Source organism: Canis lupus, chromosome 10 (genome assembly GCF_003254725.2).
Source record: "Canis lupus dingo isolate Sandy chromosome 10, ASM325472v2, whole genome shotgun sequence".
NCBI lineage: Eukaryota > Metazoa > Chordata > Mammalia > Carnivora > Canidae > Canis > Canis lupus.
This window is the reverse complement of record NC_064252.1, coordinates 23,081,190-23,104,506: the sequence shown is the minus strand read 5'-3', so window position 1 is coordinate 23,104,506 and position 23,317 is coordinate 23,081,190. Positions and strand designations below refer to the sequence as shown.

At 57.1% G+C, this 23,317-nt stretch overlaps 1 protein-coding gene across 1 annotated transcript; it reads right to left on the bottom strand.

Annotated features, from left to right (window-relative positions):
- Positions 1–17,641, bottom strand: TTLL12 (tubulin tyrosine ligase like 12). Its single transcript, XM_025457315.3, has 14 exons — positions 17,399–17,641; positions 13,998–14,185; positions 12,091–12,289; positions 11,141–11,300; positions 10,921–11,054; positions 8,334–8,410; positions 6,936–7,052; positions 6,664–6,858; positions 6,228–6,339; positions 4,302–4,453; positions 3,827–3,908; positions 2,038–2,106; positions 1,448–1,586; positions 1–999 (listed from the first exon to the last, which is right to left on the bottom strand). Exons 1-14 carry the CDS (start codon positions 17,552–17,554, stop codon positions 848–850), a joined length of 1,932 nt encoding a protein of 643 aa, XP_025313100.1. The 5' UTR covers positions 17,555–17,641; the 3' UTR covers positions 1–847.
- Positions 17,642–23,317: the final 5,676 nt, after the last annotated feature.

The window sequence follows — 23,317 nt, the reverse complement described above, 5'->3', positions numbered from 1 at the left end:
TTACAGAAATAATTTTTATATTTTCCTTCCATAAATGAAAAATTAACAAGAACCCAACATTTGACTCTAGACTCTCGTGGAAGGTGGCCTCTGCCTGTAACGTCAAGTTTTCCCTGGAATCGTCTCTTCCTCAGCTGTGCGCTGCCTGGCGCTTGGCCCCCCACACGCATCACCAAGGCCCCAGGGGACATCAGGTGTGTGTGGGGATACTTCCGTGCCCGGTGGGTGGCCGGGGCTGCTGGGGCCACCGAGGCAGGAGGGTGGCCTGCTTTGCCGAATGCTAAGGCGACAGCAGCCAAAGGCCACAGGCTTCCTGACCTGGAAACTCCACGGGAAGCTTGCTGGTAAAGGTTTTGGTCGAGATTGGGAACAAGGTGGCTGGGTCTGGGAGAGGGGGCTCCCAGATGTTCTGGGGGTGCAGGGTGGGACCCCAACCCCCTGCCCCATGGGAGTCACGAGCAGCACTCTGGAGAAGCAGCCTGTCTGGTCCCTGTTCATGTATGGGGTGTTGCTGGGGAAACTTGTTGTGCTCCCCAGAGCCCATCTCCCACCAACACCCCAGAACGTGCAGCAGCCTAGGAATCAGACTCTCTGGAAAAGCCCTTCACTGAGCACAGAAGATGGTGAGGGGCAGGGCCTGGCGCTCAGCCCCGGGGACACGGTGACTGGCCCTGCTGCTGACCTTGGGAGGGGAGGACCCTGAGGACCCTGAGCTCCCAGAGGTGGAGCCGGGATGACAGCTCCGGGGTGAGGCTGCGCCTGAGGGAGGAGAGGAGGGGGCTCTGCAGAAGCAGCTCCGGGAGCTGAGGCTGGAATGGCCGGGCGGCCCCAGCAGAGCCACAAGCACCTAGACTAGGCGGGTGACGTGGCAGGGGCCGGGCTCATCCAGGTACAGGGTGCTGAAGACGTCATTGAAGAAGCTTGGGTGGTACCTGCAGGCCCGTTCACAGTCCGGGTTGAAGTTTACTTCCAGGATCTGGGGCTGCATCACTCGCTTCCCTGATGGCACAAGAGCACAGGGCATCTTACTCCCGGGAGGGGCCCAGGGGGTGGAGGGGCTGAGCTCAGGGCCCGGGAGTCACCCCCACCCCCACCCCCGTCCCGGGTGCTAAGTCGGGTGGACAGGAAGCAGGCCGTAGGGGTGGGCTGGGCCCCGGGCGCCTGGCCAGGGCATGGGGCCGGTCCTTTCCCTCCTGAGCTCTGTCTTGACACGGCCGCAGCCGCTGCCCTTCCCTGGAGGTCGCTGCCCCTAACGGTGTGCGTCCCAGACCAGATCCCCTGGTGAATTTGCTCAAAGGATAATCTATGCAGCCCTGACCAGGGGAAGGAAGTGGAGAAGCCTCTCTGTCCCCTGGGGGCGGGGCTGGCACTGCCAGGGCTGGATGATCGGCTTTGGGCAGGTGGAGGGGGGCGTGGATTGGATTACAGGGCGGGGGAGCCCCCTCACCATCTGGCCGGTTGTCCCACTTGAGCATGAGGTCGACAGCGTACACAGCGCGGGATGAGGGATAGTCGCAGAGGCCCAGGGGAGGTGGCTTGGCACAGGCCACTTGGAACAGCTCCGTGAAGGCCTGGAAGATCTCACCCTGGGGATGGAGTAGGCAGGGTCAGGGGTCGCACGGCTGAGGCTGGGACCAGCCCCCAGAGCGTCTGACACCTGCCTCTCCCTCCTGGCGTCAGACTACTGCTGAGCTGCCTGGGTCCTGGCTCGGGGGCCCCCAGCTCCCCCTGCATGAAGGGGTCCAGAGCAGCACCTGAGGCACTCACTCCAGGACGCGGAGGCCAGCCTGGGTTTCCAGCTGTGGCCCTGCTGTCCCCTCAGGTTTGCAACTTCTGGGACAGGTGGGGCCTATTGCCACCTGGCTGTTCTAACAGTGCTCCGAGTCCCCTCCACAACACCTCCCAAGGCCCAGCGTGGGAGGACTGCAGCCAGCCTCAGGGGGACGAGCAGAATCATCCTGAGGCAGCCAAGACCCCCACCCGCCCAGTGCCAGCCCAGGAGGGAAGCCCCAGCTCCGCAGTTGGCTCAGCACTCACCTGGACGCTCTTCCAGGGGAATTCTGGGTACTGCTTCTCAAACTCAGGGATGAACTCATCATAGTGTACCTAGGACAGACACACGGCCTGTCAAACTCTGCCCAGGCCTCATCTGGCCAGGGAGCAGGAAAGCCAGCCTGGCCTTAATGTGGAGCCTCAGGGTGCCCATGGCCTATCCAGCACCCCCATCACGGGCACAAATGGGAGACGAGAGACGGAGTCTGAGCTCTGGATCTTACTATGTGACTCAGGACAAGTGGATTTACTTGTCAGAGCCTCAGTGTCATCATCCTTGAACTGGGACGACGCTCCCTGCCCAGCGCTTCTGTGCAGGGCTACTGTGGCTCGAGTACTTAATGCTGAGGGGTCAGCAGGCTGCAAGGCCCGGCGGACACAGCACCACGCTGGTCTCAGAACAGCGTGCTGGAGGCAGAGCCTGGACCGTAACTGCAGGGCCTGGGCCTGAGCTCACCGCTCAGCACCAGCGCAAAGTGCCTGAGGATGGCAAGGTCTCCTCGGGCCAAGACTTCATCCAAACACACCTGTGCCAGCTGGCAGCAAGCTCGGGTTTCTTCCTGAAAGGCCGAGCCAGCATGGGCTCCCTAGGAAGCCCAATGTTCACATGCTGTGGGACAGGCGTCCCCACACACAGGAGCTTCAGGGGAAACGTGACCCTTGGGGTGCTGCACTCAGAGTACAGAGGGAAAGCACTCAGTTCTCTCAGAGACATCTTCCAACCACATCCCGGGCCCCGCTGGGTCCTCGGGACTGGCCTCCAACACAGCCCAGGACAAGAAGCAACAGCTGCGTGTGGGCACAGCCCCCCACCCCTCCCCGCCTGAGGACGGGCACAGCGAGGGTTCAATGAAGCACATCTATTAATGGTGAAAACCAAAAATGACCTGTGTGCCTATTACCAGGTGAATGACAAGAATATCCCAGGGCAGGGATGCCTCCAGCCACAGTTAGCAATAATGACGAATCTACATACATGAGGCTCAGCAAAAAAAGCCATAGAGGGATCTGCTCCATATGAGAGCATTTACACAAAAACATATATATACATGCAACACCATCATCTGCAGAGTTTTGGGATGTCCTCATACTGAAAAGAATCAGAACACGCCTGGAGAGGCAGAGTGGCCGCCGTGGGGGAGGCTGGGGAGAGGCCACCTGCAGGCCTTGGGGTGAGCAGGGAGGGTGAGGGGATGGGTGTGTGTGCCTGACTTCCCGTTGGCCTGAAACAGCCAACAGGCCAGGGAGGACTTTAGGGAGGAGGCGTGAGGGAGCCTATTTCTCCTTCCTCCCTCCTCCACCCAGAGGCGGCCTCGGCCTCGGCCTCGGCCTCGGCCCAGGCTAAGCCTACTGGTCCACGTGCACTGCTGGCCAGCAGGGGTCTGATGCCCTCTGCCCAAGGTGCCCGGGATCCAGGCAGGGTCATGGGCCAGCAGCGGCAGCCTGTCACGGGGGGGCCAGGACATGCACCGTATGCCTCCACCCCCACCTGTCCTTGTGCTCCGGTGAGCACTGAACGGAAAGCTCCGTGCCTCTAGCTGAGGCCTGCCCCCTACCCGGCTCTGACTTGTCCTAGGACCTGGGGAGGCCGCAGGCACACAGAGCGTGTGCCTCTCAGAGCTGCGGGGCTGCTGTTCTGAGACTAGCACAGGTACCAGATGGCAGCTCCTGATGGTCTACACTGCCTGCCCAGGAGACAAGCCGATAGGTGTGAGGACCGGGTCTGCACCTGCCTCCAAACGAACCTGCTCCCCGGGCCCTGCCTGGTCCTTACCTGCTTCAGCACCACTTCTGGGTCATAGTTCATGACAGTGAAATGTTTCTCATAGTCGTCCAGGTCATCAAGTGCGAAGGGCCTACAGGAGAAGCGCACAGACATGGGAGGGTCCTGAGCACGGCCGTGTCCCCACAGGGACCCCATCGGGCGTCACTCCCCACATTGGTGTGAGGGGAGGCCCCAGAGAGCTTGGGTTGGAGTGAGCGACTGGCTAACTGAAAAGACACCTGACGGAGGATCAACGTCACCAAGGTCCGCAGGTGCTAATGCTCGTTTGACAGTGATGAGCATTGTTCACGTCCCCACTCATGGTGGACGCCAGCAGGGCCAGAATTGCCACCAGGTCACAGATCCCAAGTCAGTGGGGCCGCCTGCTGGGTGCGTGCTGGAGAAGGAGCTCCAGGGCAAGGCTCTCTGATCCCGAGATAAAGGGGGGCCCTGTTGCCTGCCCCCCAGCCAGTCCCCTGGTTACCGGTTGGAGAACCGCAGCCAGAACACGTCATACACGAACAGAGTCAGGGGCTTCACCGACCGCAGAAGCACGACATAGCGGACATCGAACTTGACCGGCCCCACGTCTTCTCGAAGGAACAAGACGGGACTTTCAATGTATTTGGACACGACCTGGAAGATACAGACGCAGGGCTGCAGGCAGCTCTCCCCTCACCTGGGCCAGGACATAGCGCCCGGAGGCACCCCAACCTCGCCCCATCTGATCCATCTTTACTGGCTACGGGCTCATGTTGTGGGACATCCAGACACTGTCACTGCATCCTGGAGAAAGAGGCACACTCCTGCCCAGTCCCAGGGACACCTGCCCATTTCAGAGATACCTGCGCCCGCACCTGCTCCTTCCTCTGTCTTTTCAAACCCTGTCTAGGCTGCGGCAAGTTCTGCAACCTTCACTTTGAAAAGGTCCCAGCAGGGCAGCCCAGGTGGCTCAGTGGTTTGGCGCTGCCTTCAGCCCAGGGTGGGATCCTGGCAACCCAGGATCGAGTCCCATATCAGGCTCCCTGCATGGAGCCTGCTTCTCCCTCTGCCTCTGTCTCTGTTTTTCCCCCTCTATGTCTCTCATGAATAAATAAAATCTTAAAAAAAAAAATGAGGGGATCCCTGGGTGGCTCAGCGGTTTAGCGCCTGCCTTTGGCCCAGGGCGCGATCCTGGAGTCCTGGGATCGAGTCCCGCATCGGGCTCCCGGCATGGAGCCTGCTTCTCCCTCCTCCTGTGTCTCTGCCTCTCTCTCTCTATGTCTATCATGAATAAATAAATAAATCTTAAAAAAAAATGAAAAGGTCCCACCAGATTTTAGGTTTTTGAAAACTATATACAGGGACACCTGTGTGGCTCAGTGGCTGAGCATCTGCCTTTAGCTCACGGTGTGATCCTGGAGTCCCGGGATCGAGTCAGGCATTGGGCTCCTGCATGGAGCCTGCTTCTCCCTCTGCCTGTGTCTCTGCCTCTCTTTCTGTGTCTCTCATGAATATATAAAATCTTAAAAAAAAAAAAAAAAAAGAAAGAAAGAAAGAAAGAAAGAAAGAAAGAAAGAAAGAAAGAAAAGAAAAAAAAATGCATACAAATTTTCAGCCATAAGGGCGCCTGGGTGGCTTGGTTAGTTAAGTGTTTGCCTTTAGCTCAGGTCATGATCTCAGGATCCTGGGATTGAGGCCCACATCAGGCCGCCAGCTCAGTGGGGAGTATGTTGCTCCTTCTCTCCTCACTCATGCTTTCTCTCTCTCAAATAAATAAAAAAAAAAGTCTTAAAAAAACAAAACAAAAACCCAAATTCTGGGATCCCTGGGTGGCGCAGCAGTTTGGCGCCTGCCTTTGGCCCAGGGCGCGATCCTGGAGACCCGGGATCGAATCCCACATCGGGCTCCCGGTGCATGGAGCCTGCTTCTCCCTCTGCCTGAGTCTCTGCCTCTCTCTCTCTGTGACTATCATAAATAAATAAAAATTAAAACAAAAAAAAACAAAAAAAAAAACACCAAAAACCCAAATTCTTAGCCATAATCCCAGTGACTCGCCTGCTGCCTTGCCTCTGCAATCATCCCACGGGTACATTCTCCTTGACCTCTGCCCAGGTGCCCTGTGTCTTGCAGTACCCCCTCTCCACCTCTGACGTGTCCTGGATCACTACAGCACCCATGTCTAGGGGCTCCCTGGCCCGGCCACCTCCCACCTGCTGGGTGGTCATGCATGGTGCAACAAGTGGGGACTCAGGTCAGACATACCGAGAACAGCTCCCCACTTGCCTGGACAGCCACACAGCCTTCCTCTGCAGGCCAGGACACCAGAAGTAGTAGGGTGGGGGCTTCAGAGACACCTGTGAGCTGAGTGACCCCCCCCCACAGGTCCCGACCTCCCTCACTCCCTCGCACCCAGAGCTGCAAGGCCCACCTTGGGGGTGCTTTCGCGGTGCCGGATGATGCTGTGGAGGCTCCTTGTGATGTGGGTGTCCAGGCTGCGGGCCAGGTTCCAGGGCTTGCAGATCCAGTGGTTATCCTGGCCCCTGAGAGCACATGGGGTTGGCTAGGCTATGCCCTGCTCCCACCTTCTTGGGACCATGGCAGCCTTAGAAGAGGGGCACCCAAACTCTCCAAGGGAGTAGTGGGAGGTGTGGCAGAGGGGATGTTGGGCTGGGCCCCGGGGAGCCAGGAAAAGCCTGAGCGAAGGCACGGAGAACTCTGTGGCTCCTAGCACCAAGGCTGGCACATAGATGGTAATGAAGCTGGGGAGCCGGCTGAGTGGTGTGGGGGGGCAGGGGGAGTGTGACAGTTATAGGAGTCCCCCCATGCAGGGCTCCGTGGTGAGGGGGGCCCAGGGGAGCCCTTACCGCCTCTCCCGCTGTTGGAAGTAGCTAACAAACTGGGGTAACTCGGTGCGTAGGTTGAAGGTGCGGGGCAGCCAGGCCGGGCCCTCGGGGCCCCCTGCCCGGCGCGCGATGGAGGCCAGGCAGTCCTTCACCGTCAGCAGGTTCTCGCAGGGGAACTGGTTCAGCAGCACGTTGGGCCTCTCCTGGCTGAGCCTCCTGCAGGGCCGAGGCAGGTATAAGCAGCAGAGGGGGGCGTCCTGCAGCCTCTAGGGAGGGCAACAGGTGGTGCTCACCTGTAATCCTTGAAGTGGGAGAAGTTGTAGAGAATGTCGGCGTCGGCCTCACTCTGGGTGAAGGTGAAGCGTGGGTGGCTGAGGTGGCTGAGCACCTGCTGGATGTCTGTGTAGACCCTGCAGGGAGAGCTGGGGCTGAGCTGGGGCCCCACCTGCGCTCGCCAAGGCCCGCCATGGCCCCGGGCCTCAGATGCTCCCCACCCCGGCAGATGTTAATTAAGGGGGATGAAGCCAGTAGAAGTTCCACTCTGCAGTCCTAGCTCTGCGGACCCCAGCCCTCTGTCTGCATGCCGGGCAGGGGGCAACCGGGCTTCTTCTAACCCCAGGGTCCCCACCTGTAAGATGGGGTCACAGCCCAACACACACTTGTCATTGGGGTGAAATGGGGTACCCTGAGTGTTTAACAAACACAGGCCTGCCTCCTACGTGGGAACAGGAAGGACCGACACAACCACCCCCCCAGAGATACAGAACCCGGGCCTCAGAGAAGGCAGCTGGTGCCCAGGTGCCTGCAGGGGAGGGAGTGTGGCCAAGACAAGTGGTCTAGATGTGGCCTCGTTTCACACCAGTGCTCACTGCTGCTTGCCTGGCCCTCGCTGGCCCTGGACAGAGGGGAGGACAGAGCCTGGAAGCACATCTGCTGGGGGCGGCAGAGACAGAAGGCAGGAGGGTGGCCCAGCGTGGGACAGCGGTCCAGGGGAGGAGATGAATGGGACCTCCCAGGACGAGGCCTGCATGAAGCCTTCAGTCCGTGGCCGGAGCACAGGGCAGGACTATGAGCAGGAGGGCCAGACCCAGTGGGCCCCTGATCCTGAGGAGGGACCCTGGGCGGTGGGCATGGGCACCGGGAAGGGCCCCTGGGCTGAACCGGGTCTGGGTGGCCAGGGGGAGGGACTTTCATGGGGGCAGACACCAGTCTGCCCTGGGAGAGGGGGGCCCGCCTCTGGGCCTGCTCTCCATCCAGGGGGCACAGCACTGCACGCCCACTCCCTCACCTGTATCATGGAGCGTCTGCTTCCACCTGGCGTCCAGCCTGCGCTCACCTGCCCGGCCTTACATAACCTGCCAGTCCATACTTGCAGACACCTGGGAATGGCCTTTCCTGGCAGCCTGGCCGCCCAGTGCATTAACTGTCAGCCCAGGCCCCTATCTTAGGAGGAGCCACTCCCTGCCCACAGGCCTGGCTACGTTTTCACCCCAGGACCAGATGAGCCCCGGCCCATCCCACTTTCACAGCACTCCCTCTATGATCCTAAGACTGGCACTTTCGTCACTGCCGGGCCATAGCAGCCAGCAGGCTCCCCGAGCACCCCTCCCTGGGCCAGGCACTGTTCCAGGAGCCGAGGGAACCTGGGGGAGCGAGGAGGCACCTCAAGGGCTGAGAAGGGGTATACGCACTTGAAGACGTGGTCACGGGGATACGCCACTGGACTGATGGCAAGTGGTAGCTTCTCCTTGTTTTCCTCCAAAATGGCCTAGAAGGAAAAGCACTGAGGGTAGAAACAGACGTTCAAGACAGGGAACACACGCCTCTTTCGTCCTGGCACATCATGGGGCATACCCAGACCCCAGGCACAGCCTTTCGACAGGTGCAGTGATGGCCAGAGCCCTCTGGGTACCCCCCCACCCCGCCCCTGGAATTCTGGGGCTCAAGCCTCCTCAGGTGCTGAGCAACCCCATCTGTGTCAAAAGGAAAATATAAACATTGTTCTAAACCTCAATACCAGGCAGCCAAGAAGGTGACAAGCCTGTCCTGGGAGGGCGCTGCTTGGTTCCAGTGGAGCCCTTAAGTGCTGTGCCGAGCGGAAGCTGTGTGCTGGTTTATTTTTTATTTATTTTTTATTTTTTTAAAATTTTTATTTATTTATGATAGTCACAGAGAGAGAGAGAGAGAGGCAGAGACACAGGCAGAGGGAGAAGCAGGCTCCATGCACTGGGAGCCCGATGTGGGATTCGATCCTGGATCTCCAGGATCGCGCCCTAGGCCGAAGGCAGGCGCCAAACCGCTGCACCACCTAGGGATCCCACGTGTGCTGGTTTAAAACACACCCAAGAATTCTGTGCCCCTCCCTTCGAAAGGCAGAGTTAACTCATCTCCCCTTGGGTGTGGGCTGGAGTGAATGAGCTGCTCCCGAAGCACAGGAGAGTGTGGATGGGTGTGCTGCTTCAGAAGAGGCCCTCTGGCTTTCTCCTGCTTTCTCTCAGATCATGGGCTCTAAGGGAAGGTAGCTAGCACTCATGGTGATGCCCAGCAGCCCCTCGCAAAGGCCCAGGTGGGCCAGAACTGAGGCCTCCTGCCAACACAGCCACTGCCACCTTGCCAGGTGTGTGAGCACCACACAGAAGCAGAACCTCAGTCCCATCAGGCCTCAGAGATGCGGTCCAGCTGACAGCCTGGTGACACTTTGAGAGGGACTTGGAGTCAAAAGCACCCCCATCTCCTGTTCCACAGAAAGTGGAAAAGATGATAAACGTTTGCTGTATGAGGCTGCTCTGTTTTGGAGTAATTTCTTATCCAGTAATAGCTAACTCACACTGGTGGCCCCAGGGGCCCGAGCACATCCGGCCTAGATGGGTCACATGAGGAAAAGCAACCAGGGACACCCCAAGTTTGGCCTCAGATCCTCCTTCTGGACAGCAGAGAACATCCCAAGAGGAAAAACACACACAACTAACTTGAATTCAAGAGTGTAAATCCAGCTCCGCGGTCCTGAGGTCAGAGGGCCAGGGTTGGCCCAGCCTGTCTGCTTGCCAGCTAGAAGCACCCCAAGATCAGCCCCTGTCCCTAAGCCATTCTGCAGTCACACTCTATTTAATATGCACCTACTAGGTGCCAGTGCTCTACGAGGCTCTGAAACACGTTGAGTGACCACATGGTTTCCTGCACAGATAGTTCAATCACTGCTGGCAGAGATGGAATTCACAGGAAGGGTGCCAGGGGGTCCATCATCACTACTGCCGCCGCCCAGCCTCTCCCAAACCACAGCACTCACAGGACGGCCAACACCCACGGCGCTTCCATTCTCCCTGGAGCTAACTCCTTCCTACAACCCCGAGACACTCAGCCAGTGTCTGATGTGCTGGGGGGGGGGGGGCACGGGAATTTCAACACAAGGGGACAAGGCCTGCAGCCTCCGCCCACCAGCTGTCAGCCACCCGGTATTGGACCCCGGCTGTCCCGCCAGCTGCCTGACTTTTGCAAGTTACTTAATGCCTCTAGGCCTGTTTCCTCATCCTCAGTAAAATAAAGACAAAGATAGGACCTTAAGTGCTTATGTTGTAAGGATCAGAGTCAAGCATGGCCATAGGTACTAACCACAGGCTCACTTGCGGCCTGCTTCCAAACTGGGACCTGCCAACGGGAAGTAGTGGCAGGAGATCCGAGGGTGGGGAGGGAGGAGGAAGGCACCCTGTCCAGACCTGCCCCTGTCCAGCCTGGTCTGCCAGTGGCTCCGTTCCCAGGGGCTCCACCTCCTTCCCTGTCCTGGGCCTCCTGAACCCTGGCTCCCGAATTTGCCCGAGAGGAGGCTGCCCCAGATGAAAGCACCCTTGTGGCCTATAACAGCAACACTAACGATGACCTGCTGAGGGCCCACTGTGTGCCCAGGAACGCACCATACACGGCTTGAATGGTGTCTCCACATCCCTGGTGAGGGACGTGGCAGGAGAGGGGGAAACAGTGCTGAGTCAGGATTCATAACCAAGCCTCATAGGCTACACTGTGCCCCCCAGCTCCAACCCTGATGGCACGGTTCCTAGCCTCAGGCCCCTGGGGTCTGGGCTCAGGGCTGGCACCCGAGCCGGGTGGCCACAAGCACCTCCCTGAGGCTCACTGCCTGAGCTCTGAGCCCCGTCTCTCAGATGCTCCCAAACTCTTCGCTACCTCCCACAGTAGCCAGGTGGCGTTCAATAATATTGGGTGACCGAAGAACGTTCCAGAAGCCACCAGGCCAAAAGGCCCGAGGTCGGAGGCGGATGGTCACACCTGGTAGTGCTCATCGGGTGGCTCGGGCGTGGAGGAGCTGAAGTCCAGCATGTCGGCAGGGACCCAGGGCAGCAGCATGCACTTCCGGATCAGAGGGTCTGCCTCTCCGTAGGCAAAGTCCCGGGTCACCTCCTCTGCATCAAGACACGTGGCCCATGAGGGGGCAGCAGGAAACCAGGGCCTGGGCGTGTCCTTCGGGGTGGGTGGGTGTCAGACTTACCGCCCGTGTCCAGGTCCCGCAGCGGCCACAGCAGCGTGTAGGCCACTTGCTGGGGCATGTAGAAGAAGGGCGCCGTGGCAAAGCTGGGCGTGTCTGAGTGCTGGATGCGCGAGCCGAACTCGTCCATGATGTACCACACTGGCACCTTCTCCTCGGCCGTCTGTGGGCAGAGCACACACGGCAACCGTGTCCACCGGTCCGTCCAGCCTCCTGCCCCTTCTGTGTGCACCTTCCCACAACCTACTGCACCCAGATGACAACCCGTCTACACCCAGCTCCTGGAGCGTCTACCACATGCACCCCAGTCCCCTTAACTGGGGGCCCCAGGGACCATCCTGGGCCGACTAGGACACATACCAGGAGACCACAGTGTGGCTGCCTGGGTGGTACAGGCGCAGGGACTAAGGCGCTTAGTTTAGCAGCTCCATGGATGTGTCCGGCTTTGTCTGTGTAGTGTGTGTGTGTGGGGGGGTGTGTCCCTGGAGAAGGTAACATTTAAGCAGAGACCAAGAGAAACCACTTTTGTCTTCTCAAAGTGGCAAAGGCCTAGGGCATGAGGGTGGATCAGGGGAGGTTGGTGGGAGGGGTGGTGATGAGCATGAGGACTCGTGCTAAAGGGCCACAACTCTTCGGAGGCCAGTGAAGAACCACTGAGGGCTCTTGGGGGATGACAGAAACTGAAGGCACCAGGAAATAGGCAGCCAAGTCGTGGGGCTCAAGTCCAGGGTCTGAGGCAAGGTTGTGTCCTGTGAGCTCAAAGGGCCCCAGACACCTGGGTCCCCAGCACTGGGCGGCCTGAGGGAGGGGAACAGGCCCATAATGAGGCCACAGGGAATGGGGGGGCCCCAGGGGCCGGGTTCCGGCTCTCCCGGGTGGACCCTGCCAGCCCCGATGGCCCAGAGCAGCAAAGGCCCGCATCCCTGTCTTCCGCCTCCCCCAGGCCCACTCACCCCGTGGGCCAGCTGGTAGGTCTGGTTAAACCGCCACATCTCCTCCAGGACCAGGTCCACAGCCTCAGCGCTGGGCAGCTCGCCGTGGAATTCTACGCCCATCAGGTTGGCCATGCGGTGCAGCAGCCCGGGCACCTGGTGTAGCTGCTGGCGGGCATGCTCCACGCGGCACGTCCAGGCGTGGTCGATGAGGAAGATGCTGCAGGCACAGGCCGAAAGCGGGTGTGAGGCCGCCCCACAGGTATGGCAGGGAGGGAGGGTCGAGGGGGCCAGCAGGGGGCTCTGGCCCAGGAGAGGATGAGGAGGGAGAGGCCCACTGCTATGGCCTGGGAAGCTTCCTCTCCCTTCTCCAGTTTCTGCAAAAACCAATGGGGTCCCTACCTCCTATCAGGGGGCTGGTGCAAGAATCAGAGGAGACAAAACATTCGGGAATGCTGACTGTATGCCAAGTACTGTGTTTTTGCGGGAAGTGGGGGGGCGGGGGCACAAAGAGGTTAAGGCCACTTGAGGTGACCAGGCAGGCATTTCCACTGCAGGCCTGAGGCCACACCTGCCCTCCCACCCCCTAGGGCAGGCCAGAGACCACCACCCAGAGCCCTGCCAGGCAAAGTGGCCCTCACCTCCGTTCCCCTGAGATGAAGGGAACAGCAAACGCTCCAGTTCTTTGGCTGGGCGGCAAAATCAGCAGTATTTATTCCATTGTGCTTTGAGTACTGGATGTTTGCATACACAGAACAAATGTGGATTTATTCCTGCCCTGTGCTTAGAGGCTATGACCACGGGATGCAACACACACAACCAAGCTTCAAGGCAGGACACCTGGGAGTGACCCTGGGCCAATGTTCATGAGGGGTGCTATACACAGCAGGTGTGGAGAGAGGATGAAGTTGGGGTCTGGGGATCAGGGGAGACTCACAAAGCTCTAAAGGGAGGAAGGCTTGGGAGCAGGGAGGGCTGTGGAGCTGAGAACCAATGCCTGGGGCTCCAAACCCAGGACTCCACCCGCATCCCTCCTGCACCTGCCTGGTGGAGGTGTGCGTGTGCTGAAGGGTGCCGCGGGCAGTGAGCTCCCGAGCCCCAGAGCAGCACAGGTGGGAACAAAGCAGGTGCACTGAACAGAGGGGCCGCGTTAATGGGAAAGTGACCCTGGAAGTTTCTGAGTCAGAGAGCACGTGGGTGGAGGTACCTGGCTGCTGTCATTACCTGTGCGGCCACTCCCGCCCCCTCACAGGCTGGCCAGGGAGGCCAGGGAGGCCCTGCAGAAGAGGAGGCCGGCCAGGTTCCAACAAAGTTTCATAGACGGGCCTGCAGGGCTGCCGTGGCTGAAGGCAGCACCTCTTGGCCCCTAGGAGACAGGAATCCCAGGGTCCGGGCTTCACTCGCCCTGTCTACCCTGGGCTGCGGTGTCCTCAGCTGAGGAATCAACCAGACCACAATGCTCACAGCCCAGGCCTAAAGCTTTGGGAGAACCTGTTCAAGTTTCCTGGGCTCCACCCAGAGACTCCGAGCCAGCAGGACCAGGGGTAGGTGCTCAGAAAAGCCGGGCTCATGAGCAAGGCTGCCTTGCACTCCGCTCCCACACTCTTAACCAGCTGTGACTCCAGGCAAATCCTTCCTGTCTCACTGGCAAAATCGGAACGCATCAGCCTCAGCTGTGGGGCCCTAGGGATGGCCGTCAGATGTGGGGAGGCTGCTCTCAGGTCCCTAGGAAATGTGATTCGCCCGGGGCTATCATCGGTGTCAGGGGCAACGCTACTGTGGGGCCCAGCTGGAGACTCGGGAGCCACAGGCAACACGAGTGCCTGCAATTGCTGCTTCTTCCCAAAGGTGCCAGCCCCCGGGGATGTCTAAAAGGGAGCCCGCCCTGAGGGCCACAGCAGGGACGGCAGGTGGCCCTCAGCTCCTACCTGTTGGGGTCAGCCGCCTGTAGCCCGTTCTCGCTGGTCACAATGACCTTGTAGCAGAGTTCGCCGCCACCACCACCGCCGCCGGGGTTGGGCTTCTTCTTCCGCACCTCCCGGGCCTCCTCACCCTCACTCTCCTCCTCCACTTCCTCCACTTGCATTATCCCGAACATCTCCCCAGCATCGAAAACCTAGGGCCAGAGCAGGGGTGTTGGCAGGCTCCCCAGCCCTGACCGCTGCCCAGGGAGCATCACAGCTTGGCCTCAAGGACCAAGTAACCCCCTGGGGAGAAGCAGGACCTATTTATTACCCAACTACCCATCTTACAGGTAGGAAAACTGAGGCACCTAGAGATGGGTCAGAACTGCAGCCTAACCACTGTCACCAGCTGCTGTCCCAAGTCCCTCAGCTCAGGGGACCTGTGCTTAGAACTGGGGCTGCAGGTTTGGGGTGGAATCAGACCTAGCCTGGCCCCTGCTGTGTGGGGAAATGCGTCTCAGAAGGCGGTGGGTAGCCCTGGTCGTCAGAAGTGAATGTAAGAGCCAATTTCACCAGAATAACCAATCCTGCACCAGGCCAGCTGAGGCGACCCAGAAGGAAAGCAGGTGGCCAAGAGCCTCCCACAGCCACCATGGCCAAGAAGCAGTTTGGGTCCGCCCAACTTGTGGCCCGTGGTGTCTCCTGAGGTGCTGGCTCGGAAAGATAAGGGCCTGGGTCCTTACGTTTCCTTGCAGAGGCCAGAGCCAACCACATGCAGCCAGGCCCGCCTTCTCCGTGTGCTCTGGAGCCAGGCTGCCCCCTTCAGCCACTTGGGCACTATGAGTCTGCCACAAGTCAGTAAGGGACCCTTGGGGTGGGCACAGGAGCTGGGCTGTGCGCCTGTTTCCCTTTTCATACAGTGGGAACATCAGAACCAACCTCGGGGGGGTTGTTGGAAGGATTAAATGACTAACAAATGCCAAAAGCTTAGAAGAGCCTAACTTGCAAATGCTGTGTGAGCACCTGCCACCACCATCACGCTTCTGGGACTGTCTCTCCCCGGGGAAGGCATCCTCCACTTTCTAGGAGAGCTCACTGTTCAAGCAATAAAACCGTGCACAGAAAGTCCCTGGCATGCAGCAGGGACCAAGCCAGTTCTCCCCCAAAACCCACTTCTCACGACCCTAACAGAAGAAAACTTCATCCCAACCGATGGAAACCGGCTCCCCATCCAGGCACAAGCAGCTTTCGTGCTGGGCAGGTGGGCTCTCTGGGGTGTGAGGGCGAACCACTCACGATCTTGGCCATGATCTTGGCTAGGGAGCAGACAGCACAGTGGGCAAAGGTGGGCCATGTGAGGCCCAGGTAAATGGTGCTGGGGCCTGATCGGACGTGTTTTTGGCAGGAAAGACCGAGACATGTGGCCAGGGCTGGTGGCTTAAGGACCCCAGGCAGGAACACACAGCTGGGGGTGGGGAAGGCTGAGCACAGGTGGAGCAAGCCCCGTTCCTTGGGAGGCAAGGGGAGCTGCCTCAAGCTGGCTCCCTAAGCAGTCAGAGCCAGGGGTAGGGGGGTGAGGGGGTGAGACTATCTCCCCTCCAGCGCAGAGCTGCTTGGAGGACTGAAATTCACATCCTGGATTTCAACTTAGAACCCCAAGTCCCCAGCTCTTAGCCCCAAATCATATGGGAGGGAGGGGGCACAGTGGGGCAGCGTTAAGGCCTGGGGATAGAGGGCCTGCCCTCCTCCCAGCTGTGAAATGGGGGTGACCACAATCCCTTCCCAGAGGGACTAGAGAAGACCCTAAGGAGGTAACGAAGGGGAGTGGTGTCGCACCTGGGAAGTTCCTGCCGGCAAGAAGAGTTGGGGTTATTTTAAAACTCTCCATCCTGATTTGAGGCAAGGCACCGGGGTCACTGGCCTTGTGGGGAGCTGAAGGCATCTGACTGCAGTTGGCAGGTGCCCTCCCCCACACCTGGCCCATAGCAGCCAGGGCAGGTTTCACTGAGAACAATAGATGCAAGTTTGGGTCTAGCAAAGTGATGACTCACAGCTCTGCCCAGAACCCCTAACGGCAAGGGAGGGTCATGGAAAAATACTGGCTGCCCCCTGGTAGAGCCACAGCAGCCAGGGCAGGGGGCACTCCACGGTCTGGTGACTCCCCACATGGGCTGACTCTGGCTGAAGCTCACCTCAAGCCTCCCCTCACCCAATCCCCACCGAGGCTGTGGGAACTGAGGCCGCGTCCCACTGTCAGGCTTCCAGATACAGACTGCAGCTCAGTAGGACAAGTGTTGCCTAAACGAGGGTTTACTGCCCACCGGGGGCTGGCTGGGCTGGGGTCAGGGGGTTCCCACATCATGTGCCTTTTACCCAGAATGAGGACCTTCTTCACCTAACAGACTGGTGGGGTCCCCAGCACATGCTTGGGACCAGAGCCAAGTGCTCGGGAAACACTGGTGGAAAGGAAGCCAAGTCATGCAGGGGGAGGAAATTCACAAGAGGTAGGGACAGATGGAGGGGCCCTGACCTCGTGTGAATTTTAAAAGCTACTGCGTGTTTCAAGCAGGCGGGTACCTGGTGAACCCAGATTTAACACAGAAAACCTGGCCGAGAGGATGGGGTCTGTGGAGCGGCCAAGCCGGGCCACCACCTCTTCCTGGCTCCGGGGCTGCACTTCATCCATCACCTGTCCTGTCCGCCGTGGCTCCTGGGCAGCCCCCTCCCCCAAGAGAGCCTCGTTCCAGCGAAGCAGCCCACCCCACCCGCCGCCTCCAGCCCTGAACAGCTCTGGCTTCTGCAGCAGCCGCGGGGAGCCCCGCCGGAGGCCCAGGCCGCACAAGGCTGGTGAGCAGAAGGGAGCTGTCCCCACGACGGGGCAGAGAATCTGGAAGCACGGGAGCCCTTTTCCTTAGATTTCATCTCCCACAACCTCTCTTTTCTTTCATCTGCAAAATGAGGGTGACCAGGGCCCGCATCAAAGGATGAGACACGAAAGAATCCTGTGACCCCAACTGTGAAAGCCACACAGATGCATAGGGCATGTACCGCCCCCCGAGGAGGGTCAGGTTCCCCGAGTCCCACAGACTTTGGGAGACTCGCTTCCTCTTCCTGTGACTCCGTCTTTCCAACTGCATAATGGGGACGGTGGATCTGCGGGGCTCAGAGGTGTGGGGGAGTCAGCAGAGGGCCCGGGACGCGGCGGCACGCTTAGGTGTCTACACCGCCGGGGGGGAGCATCCGAGGCGGGTCATCCCCGCCCTCGCGCTCCTTGTGCACCGGAGGGCAGTCCCCTCCGTTTCTCCGCCGCGCCCGACACCGACACGCCCCGGCAGGGGCTTCCCGCGCCCCGGAGCCCGCCGTGACCCCCAGACCCGCTCCCAACCTCGGGCGTCGCCCCCGCCCCCGCCCCGCCCCGCCCGCACCTCGTGCTCCAGCTTGTGCAGGAGGCGGCCCCAGTAGCGCTCGGGGACCCCGGACGCGCGCAGCGCCGGGCCGTGCAGCGCCGCGAACTCGGCCGGGGCCCGCGCGCCGTCCTCCGCAGTCAGGCCCGGGGCGCCGGGCTCCGCGTCGGCGTCCATGGCGCCCGCACGAGCGCCAGCGCCGAGTCCCGCTCCGCCGCCGCCCGCCGCGCCGCGCCGCCCCGCCCTCCCGCCGCGCTCCCCGCGGCCGCCGCCCACCGCCCGCCCACCGCCCGGCGTCGGCACGCGCGGGGCGGCGGGAGGCCGAGCTCCGGGAGCCCAACCCCCGAGCCCCGAGCGCGGGCGGCCAAGCGGCGCGTGCGCGAGTGCGTGAACGCGCGGTCCTGCGCGGGGGCGGGGGCGGGGGCGGGGGCGGGGGCGCGGGCGCGGGCGCGGGCGGGGGCGCGGGCGGGGCTCGGCGCTGCTGGCGTGTGCGCACGCGCGCCGGCTGGGGGCGGTGCTTCCGGGCTCGCCCGCGGCTGCCCCGGGGGATGCCGGGAGTGAGGCTGGGCCGCGTGCGCCAGGTCGGAAGCGGAAGCCGCTCCTCGCGCGCCGCCCGGAAAAGGAAGCCGAGGCTCGGAGAGCGGGCGGTTCGAGGCCCGGACTCCGCTCTGACGCCGGGCGGCCCCGCGGTGCGAGGGCTGCGCCCGATCCTCCTGAGCCATTCACCAGATTTAGACGCTGCCGAGCTGCGGCCCTTCTCAGTCTCTGTGCGTTTGGATTAAAGATGTAAATTTATTCGGTCAAACCCGGTGGTTTTTCTCGCAAGTGGAAGCACTGCAGAGGTTTCTAAGTGCAAGTAGCAGAATCTCAAAACCAGGCTTTGAACGGTCTATTTTTTTTTTTTTTTTGAGCTCTAACGTTGCTTTCGTAGGGATGCGGTTCACTGTTGTGTTTGCGGTTTTGCAATTGTGACTTGCTAAGAAGCACAAAGGCTGATTTTTTATTTTATCTATTTATTTTTGTGCTTCCATTGCTGAATACCTACATTAAAACTTTTTAAAAAATATCTTATTTACTTATTCATGAGAGATAGAGACCGAGGCAGAGACACAGAAGCAGGCTCCACGCAGGGAGCCCGACGCGGGATTCGATCCCAGGACCCCGGGGTCACGCCCTGGGCCAAAGGCGGCGCTAAACCGCCGAGCCACCCGGGGATCCCAAATTTTTCAGCTGAGTTTGGATAAAATGCACCAGTTCGGAGGATTTGTTCAATGCCACAGGGACCCAATGTTGGTGTGCAAAGGCTCACACTTCCAAAGTGCAGTTGGTGAGGGGCACAGGAAAAACGTTCCTGCCGTGCTCTAGTACTTTGTATCTGCCATCAGCTTTGTTACAGGAAAAATAGTAATAATAATGAATTTTGACAACTAGGATTTCCAATTCAGTTGATACCATTTACAGCTTGTTTGGATGAAATTGTTGTTGTTGTTAGTGTTATTATTATTTAAAGATTTTATTTGTTTGAGAGAGGGAGAAAGAGCACAGACAGGGGCAGAAGAAGAGGGAGAAGCAGGCTCCTGCTAAGGAGGGAGCTCCGGGGGGGAAAAAAAAAAAGGAGGGAGGTACTGTGGGGCTGGATCCCAGGACGCTGGGGTCATGACCTGAGCCCAAGGCCGACTCCCAACCGACTGAGCCACTGACACATTGTGGGTAAAATTAACCACTTCCAATTCCAAGTACATTTCTGCTCTGTAGGATTCTTAATTTAGTAAGAAGTTTGGTCCTTTTTTGCTGTGCCCGTTGAACTTTATATGAGTATTATTGCAAAACAATGCCTTTGGTGTTAACTGAAGGCATTTAAGTGAATTAGCTGAGTAGCATATGCAATAAGGTTGGTTTTTTAACTGTGTTATGATGTGGGCCAGGAGCAAATAGTGGAGAAAGAATTCTTGAGATGTTTTCAGTGCAAAAAGGTGTTTATTTTTTTTTTTTGAAGATTTTATTTATTTATTCATGACACAGAGAGGGAGGGAGAGAGAGAGAGAGAGAGAGAGAGAGACACAGGCAGAGGGAAAAGCAGGCTCCATGCAGGGAGCCCGACCTGGAACTTGATCCCGGGACTGCAGGATCAGGTCCTGAGCCAAAGCCAGATGCTCAACCACTGAGCCACCCAGGCATCCTGGTAGTATTTCTTCTTACTGTACAGTAAATCTTTTCAGGAGCAAGACACAAAAATGGAGTCCAAATTTTATTTAAATTGGAGTTCTGGGGATCCCTGGGTGGCATACCGGCTTAGTGCCTGCCTTTGGCCCAGGGCGCGATCCTGGAGACCCGGGATCGAATCCCACGTCGGGCTCCCTGCATGGGGCCTGCTTCTCCCTCTGCCTGTGTCTCTGCCTCTCTCTCTCTCTCTCTCTGTGACTATCATGAATAAATAAATAAAATCTTTAAAAAATAAATAAATAAATTGGAGTTGTGAATCTCCATTTCTCAAAGCTGATTATGAAATTGAAACTTACACAAAATATTTGTTGACTTCTAGCTTCTACCATGATGGCCCAAGAGATGTTACTAATCACAAGCCACACCAATTGACACAATTCTGACTCTGAAGCATCACACCTATTTCAAAAGTTACTAATTATTTTCCCCGCAGGGAGCCTGCTTCCCGCTCTGTCTCTCTGCCTCTTTCTCTGTGTCTCTCATGAATAAATAAATAAAATCTTTTTTTTTAAGATTTTATTTTATTATTATTTTTTTTAATAACTTTTTTTTTTAGACATTTTTTTAAAATTTATTTATTTACGATAGTCACACACACAGAGAGAGAGGCAGAGACACAGGCAGAGAGAGAAGCAGGCTCCATGCACCGGGAGCCCGACGTGGGATTCGATCCCGGGTCTCCAGGATCGCGCCCTGAGCCAAAGGCAGGCGCCAAACCGCTAAGATTTTATTTATTCATTAGATGCAGAGAGAGAGAGGCAGAGACACAGGCAGAGGGAGAAGCAGGCCCCATGAAGGAAGCCCAACGTGGGACTCGATCCCAGGTCTCCAGGATCATACCCCGGGCTGAAGGCAGCACTAAACTGCTAGGCCACTGGGGCTGCCCAATAAATAAAATCTTTTTTTTTTTTTTTTAAAGATTTTATTTATTTATTCATGAGAGACACACAGAGAGAGAGGCAGAGACACAGGCAGAGGGAGAAGCAGGCTCCATGCAGGGAGCCCGACATGGGACTTGATCCCGGGTCCCCAGGATCATGCCCTGGGCGGAAGGCAGGCACCAAACCGCTGAGCCACCCAGGGATCCCCCAATAAAATCTTAAGAAAGAAAAAAATTAGGAGAGATACTACTAAACAAAATACAAATAACAAACTTCTGCGGTGCAAAGGAAAACGTGCTGCAGCACAAGTGTTCAGACTTCTCTGCACAGTCCAGAGCAGGACCACTCCGGCTGTTTCCCACTCACATCCCGTGCATGCCCACCCTGTAACTTTCCTGAGGCCTCATGCACCTTGCAGGCTGTAGAATAGTGCACAAATCTGGCGGTAGGTAGGCAGGAGCAGCAGAATGTGCTGTGAATGTTCAGAATTATCTACTTCACTGACCTGATCATCACTAATAACAACTATGTTATATTGACCATGTGTTACAGTCTTATGCCTACATAGGGAGCGCGTGACATACTTATAATACTTATTTTATTATGAGCAACCGTATGTTGCACTAGCTGAAAACCTCTTTGTCCTGTTTGACACCTCCATCTTCGTCCCCTCTGTATGGGCCTGTAATCTATCCAAAGGACAGTAAATCCAACCTGAACTTGCTTAAGGATAAAGGGTATTTATGGGCTCACACAATGTTATGGTTTGCATGTGTCTCACCAAATTCATATATTGAAGTCCTAACCCTCAGTGTGACCTTATTTGGAGAAAGAGCCTGTGAGGAGGTGATAACAGTTAAATGAAGTCATAAGCCCTAGGTCCTAATCCGATAGGGCTGATGCCCTTACAAGAAAAGGAATAGATATCAGAGTACTGTGTCTGCCAAGAGAGGACGTCGAAGCCAGGAAGAAAACTCTAAGAACCAAATGGGCTGGTCCCTTGATCTTGGACTTCCCAGCCTTCAGAAAATAAATTTCTTTTTTTGTTTTTTAAGATTTTATTTATTTATTCATGAGAAACACAGAGAGAGACAGAGACACCAGCAGAGGGAGAAGCAGCCTCCTTGAAGGGAGCCCCATGTGGGACTCCATCCCAGGACCCCAGGATCAGGACCTGAGCCTAAGGCAGACACTCAACCGCTGAGCCACCCAGGTGTCCCAGATTATTTAGTTTTGCTTGTTTTTTGAGATTAAAGGTATAAAGCTTTTATTTCACTCCACCTTGTGGTGTTCTGCTTTGGTTTAGGTCTCAAGTTTTTGCTCACGTCTTTGACACCAACCCATTCTCCACCTCTCTGTGATTCAATTTGATTCTGATACTGTCTACCTGGAGTCAGCACAGACCCCACAGGTTAAGGGCTCAGTCCCCAGGACTGCACCCCCTTGAGACACCAGACATGCCCAGGTTGTCAGCTGTGCTTCTGATCAACCTGCTATAAATTCAGGAGGTGCCCATGACCTCCATTTTGGGCTTAAGGATTTACTAGAATGGCTCACAGCACTCAGAAAAGTGCAGGATCACACCCTGGGCGGAAGGCTGGCACCAAACCACGGAGCCACCTGGGGATCCAATGCCTTAATCTTTCTGGTGATGGGCCCAGTCCCCAGCTCTTCATTAGCATACAAAAGACATCATTCTGGAGACTTCCACTGGTTTTAGGAGCTGTGTGCCAGGAACTGGGACAAAGACCGAATATCTATTGCTTATTGTATCAAAGAACAAATTCACATTCCATGACCTTTGCCCCTTGAAAGTATGCAAATCAGTGGGTTTTAGTATATTAATTCACAAGGTTGCGCGGTGTGCAAACATCACCGTGGTCTAACTTCAGAACACCTCCATCACATTAAAAGGAAGATCTCCACCCCCTCTGGCTCTTGGCAGCCACCAATCTACTTTCTGTCTCTATGGGTTTGCCAATTTGGGATGCTCATAAAAATGGAACCACGTAGAGTTTGGCTTTTGTGACTGGCTTCTTTCACCGAGCATGGTGTTTGCAAAGTGCATTCATAATTTAGCACGGATTGGTATGTCATTCGTCTACACAGCAGAACGCTATTCCCTTGTGTGGGCTTCCCACATTTTGTTTGTCTGTAGATAAGCTGATGGACATTTGGGCTGTTTCTACTTTTTGACTGAGTAACGTGGCTGTGAACAGTCATGTACATGTTTTTGTGTCAGTGTATTTCAGTTCTCTTGAACGTCCACCTAGGGAATTGCTGCCTCATTTCCTAAGTTTACTATTTGAGGACCTGCCAAACTGTTTTTGCACTTCATTCGTTAAATGTATTCCTAAATACTTTATCCTTTTTAATGCTATTGTAAATGGATTTTTTCTTTCACAACTAGGTCCAATGTGGAGCTTGCACTCCCAACCCGGAGATCAAGACCTGAGCTGAGATCAAGAGTCAGTCACTTAACTGAGCCACCAGGCGCCCTAAGTGTATTTTTTCCCTTAAGTTCATTTTCAGGTTATTCATTGTATATGGTGTAGTGTTTTAAATGTTGGTGTGGGGCAGCCCAGGTGGCTCAGTGGTTTAGCGCTGCCTTCAGCCCAGGGCATGATCCTGAAGGCCCTGGGATCGAGTCCCGAGTCGGGCCCCCTGTGTGGAGCCTGCTTCTCCTTCTGCCTGTGTCTCTGCCTCTCTCTGTGTGTCTCTCGTGAATAAATAAATAAAATCTTAAAAAAATAAAATGTTGGTGTTGGTGTGTTGGTGGGGTCCGCAGCCAATAGCCAAGAAAGAATTCTTGAGACGTCCTTGGTGCAGAATGGTG

Bases quoted from the DNA above. Each gene is read 5' to 3' on its own strand.
- TTLL12 (XM_025457315.3), bottom strand. From the start codon at position 17,554: ATGGACGCCGACGCGGAGCCCGGCGCCCCGGGCCTGACTGCGGAGGAC. The intron at 11,055-11,140 runs GTAAGTCTGACA...GTCTTGATGCAG, and splicing joins GCGGGACCTGGACACGGGCG to AGGAGGTGACCCGGGACTTT. The intron at 1,000-1,447 runs GTGAGGGGGCTC...TTGTGCCATCAG, and splicing joins GTGGGACAACCGGCCAGATG to GGAAGCGAGTGATGCAGCCC.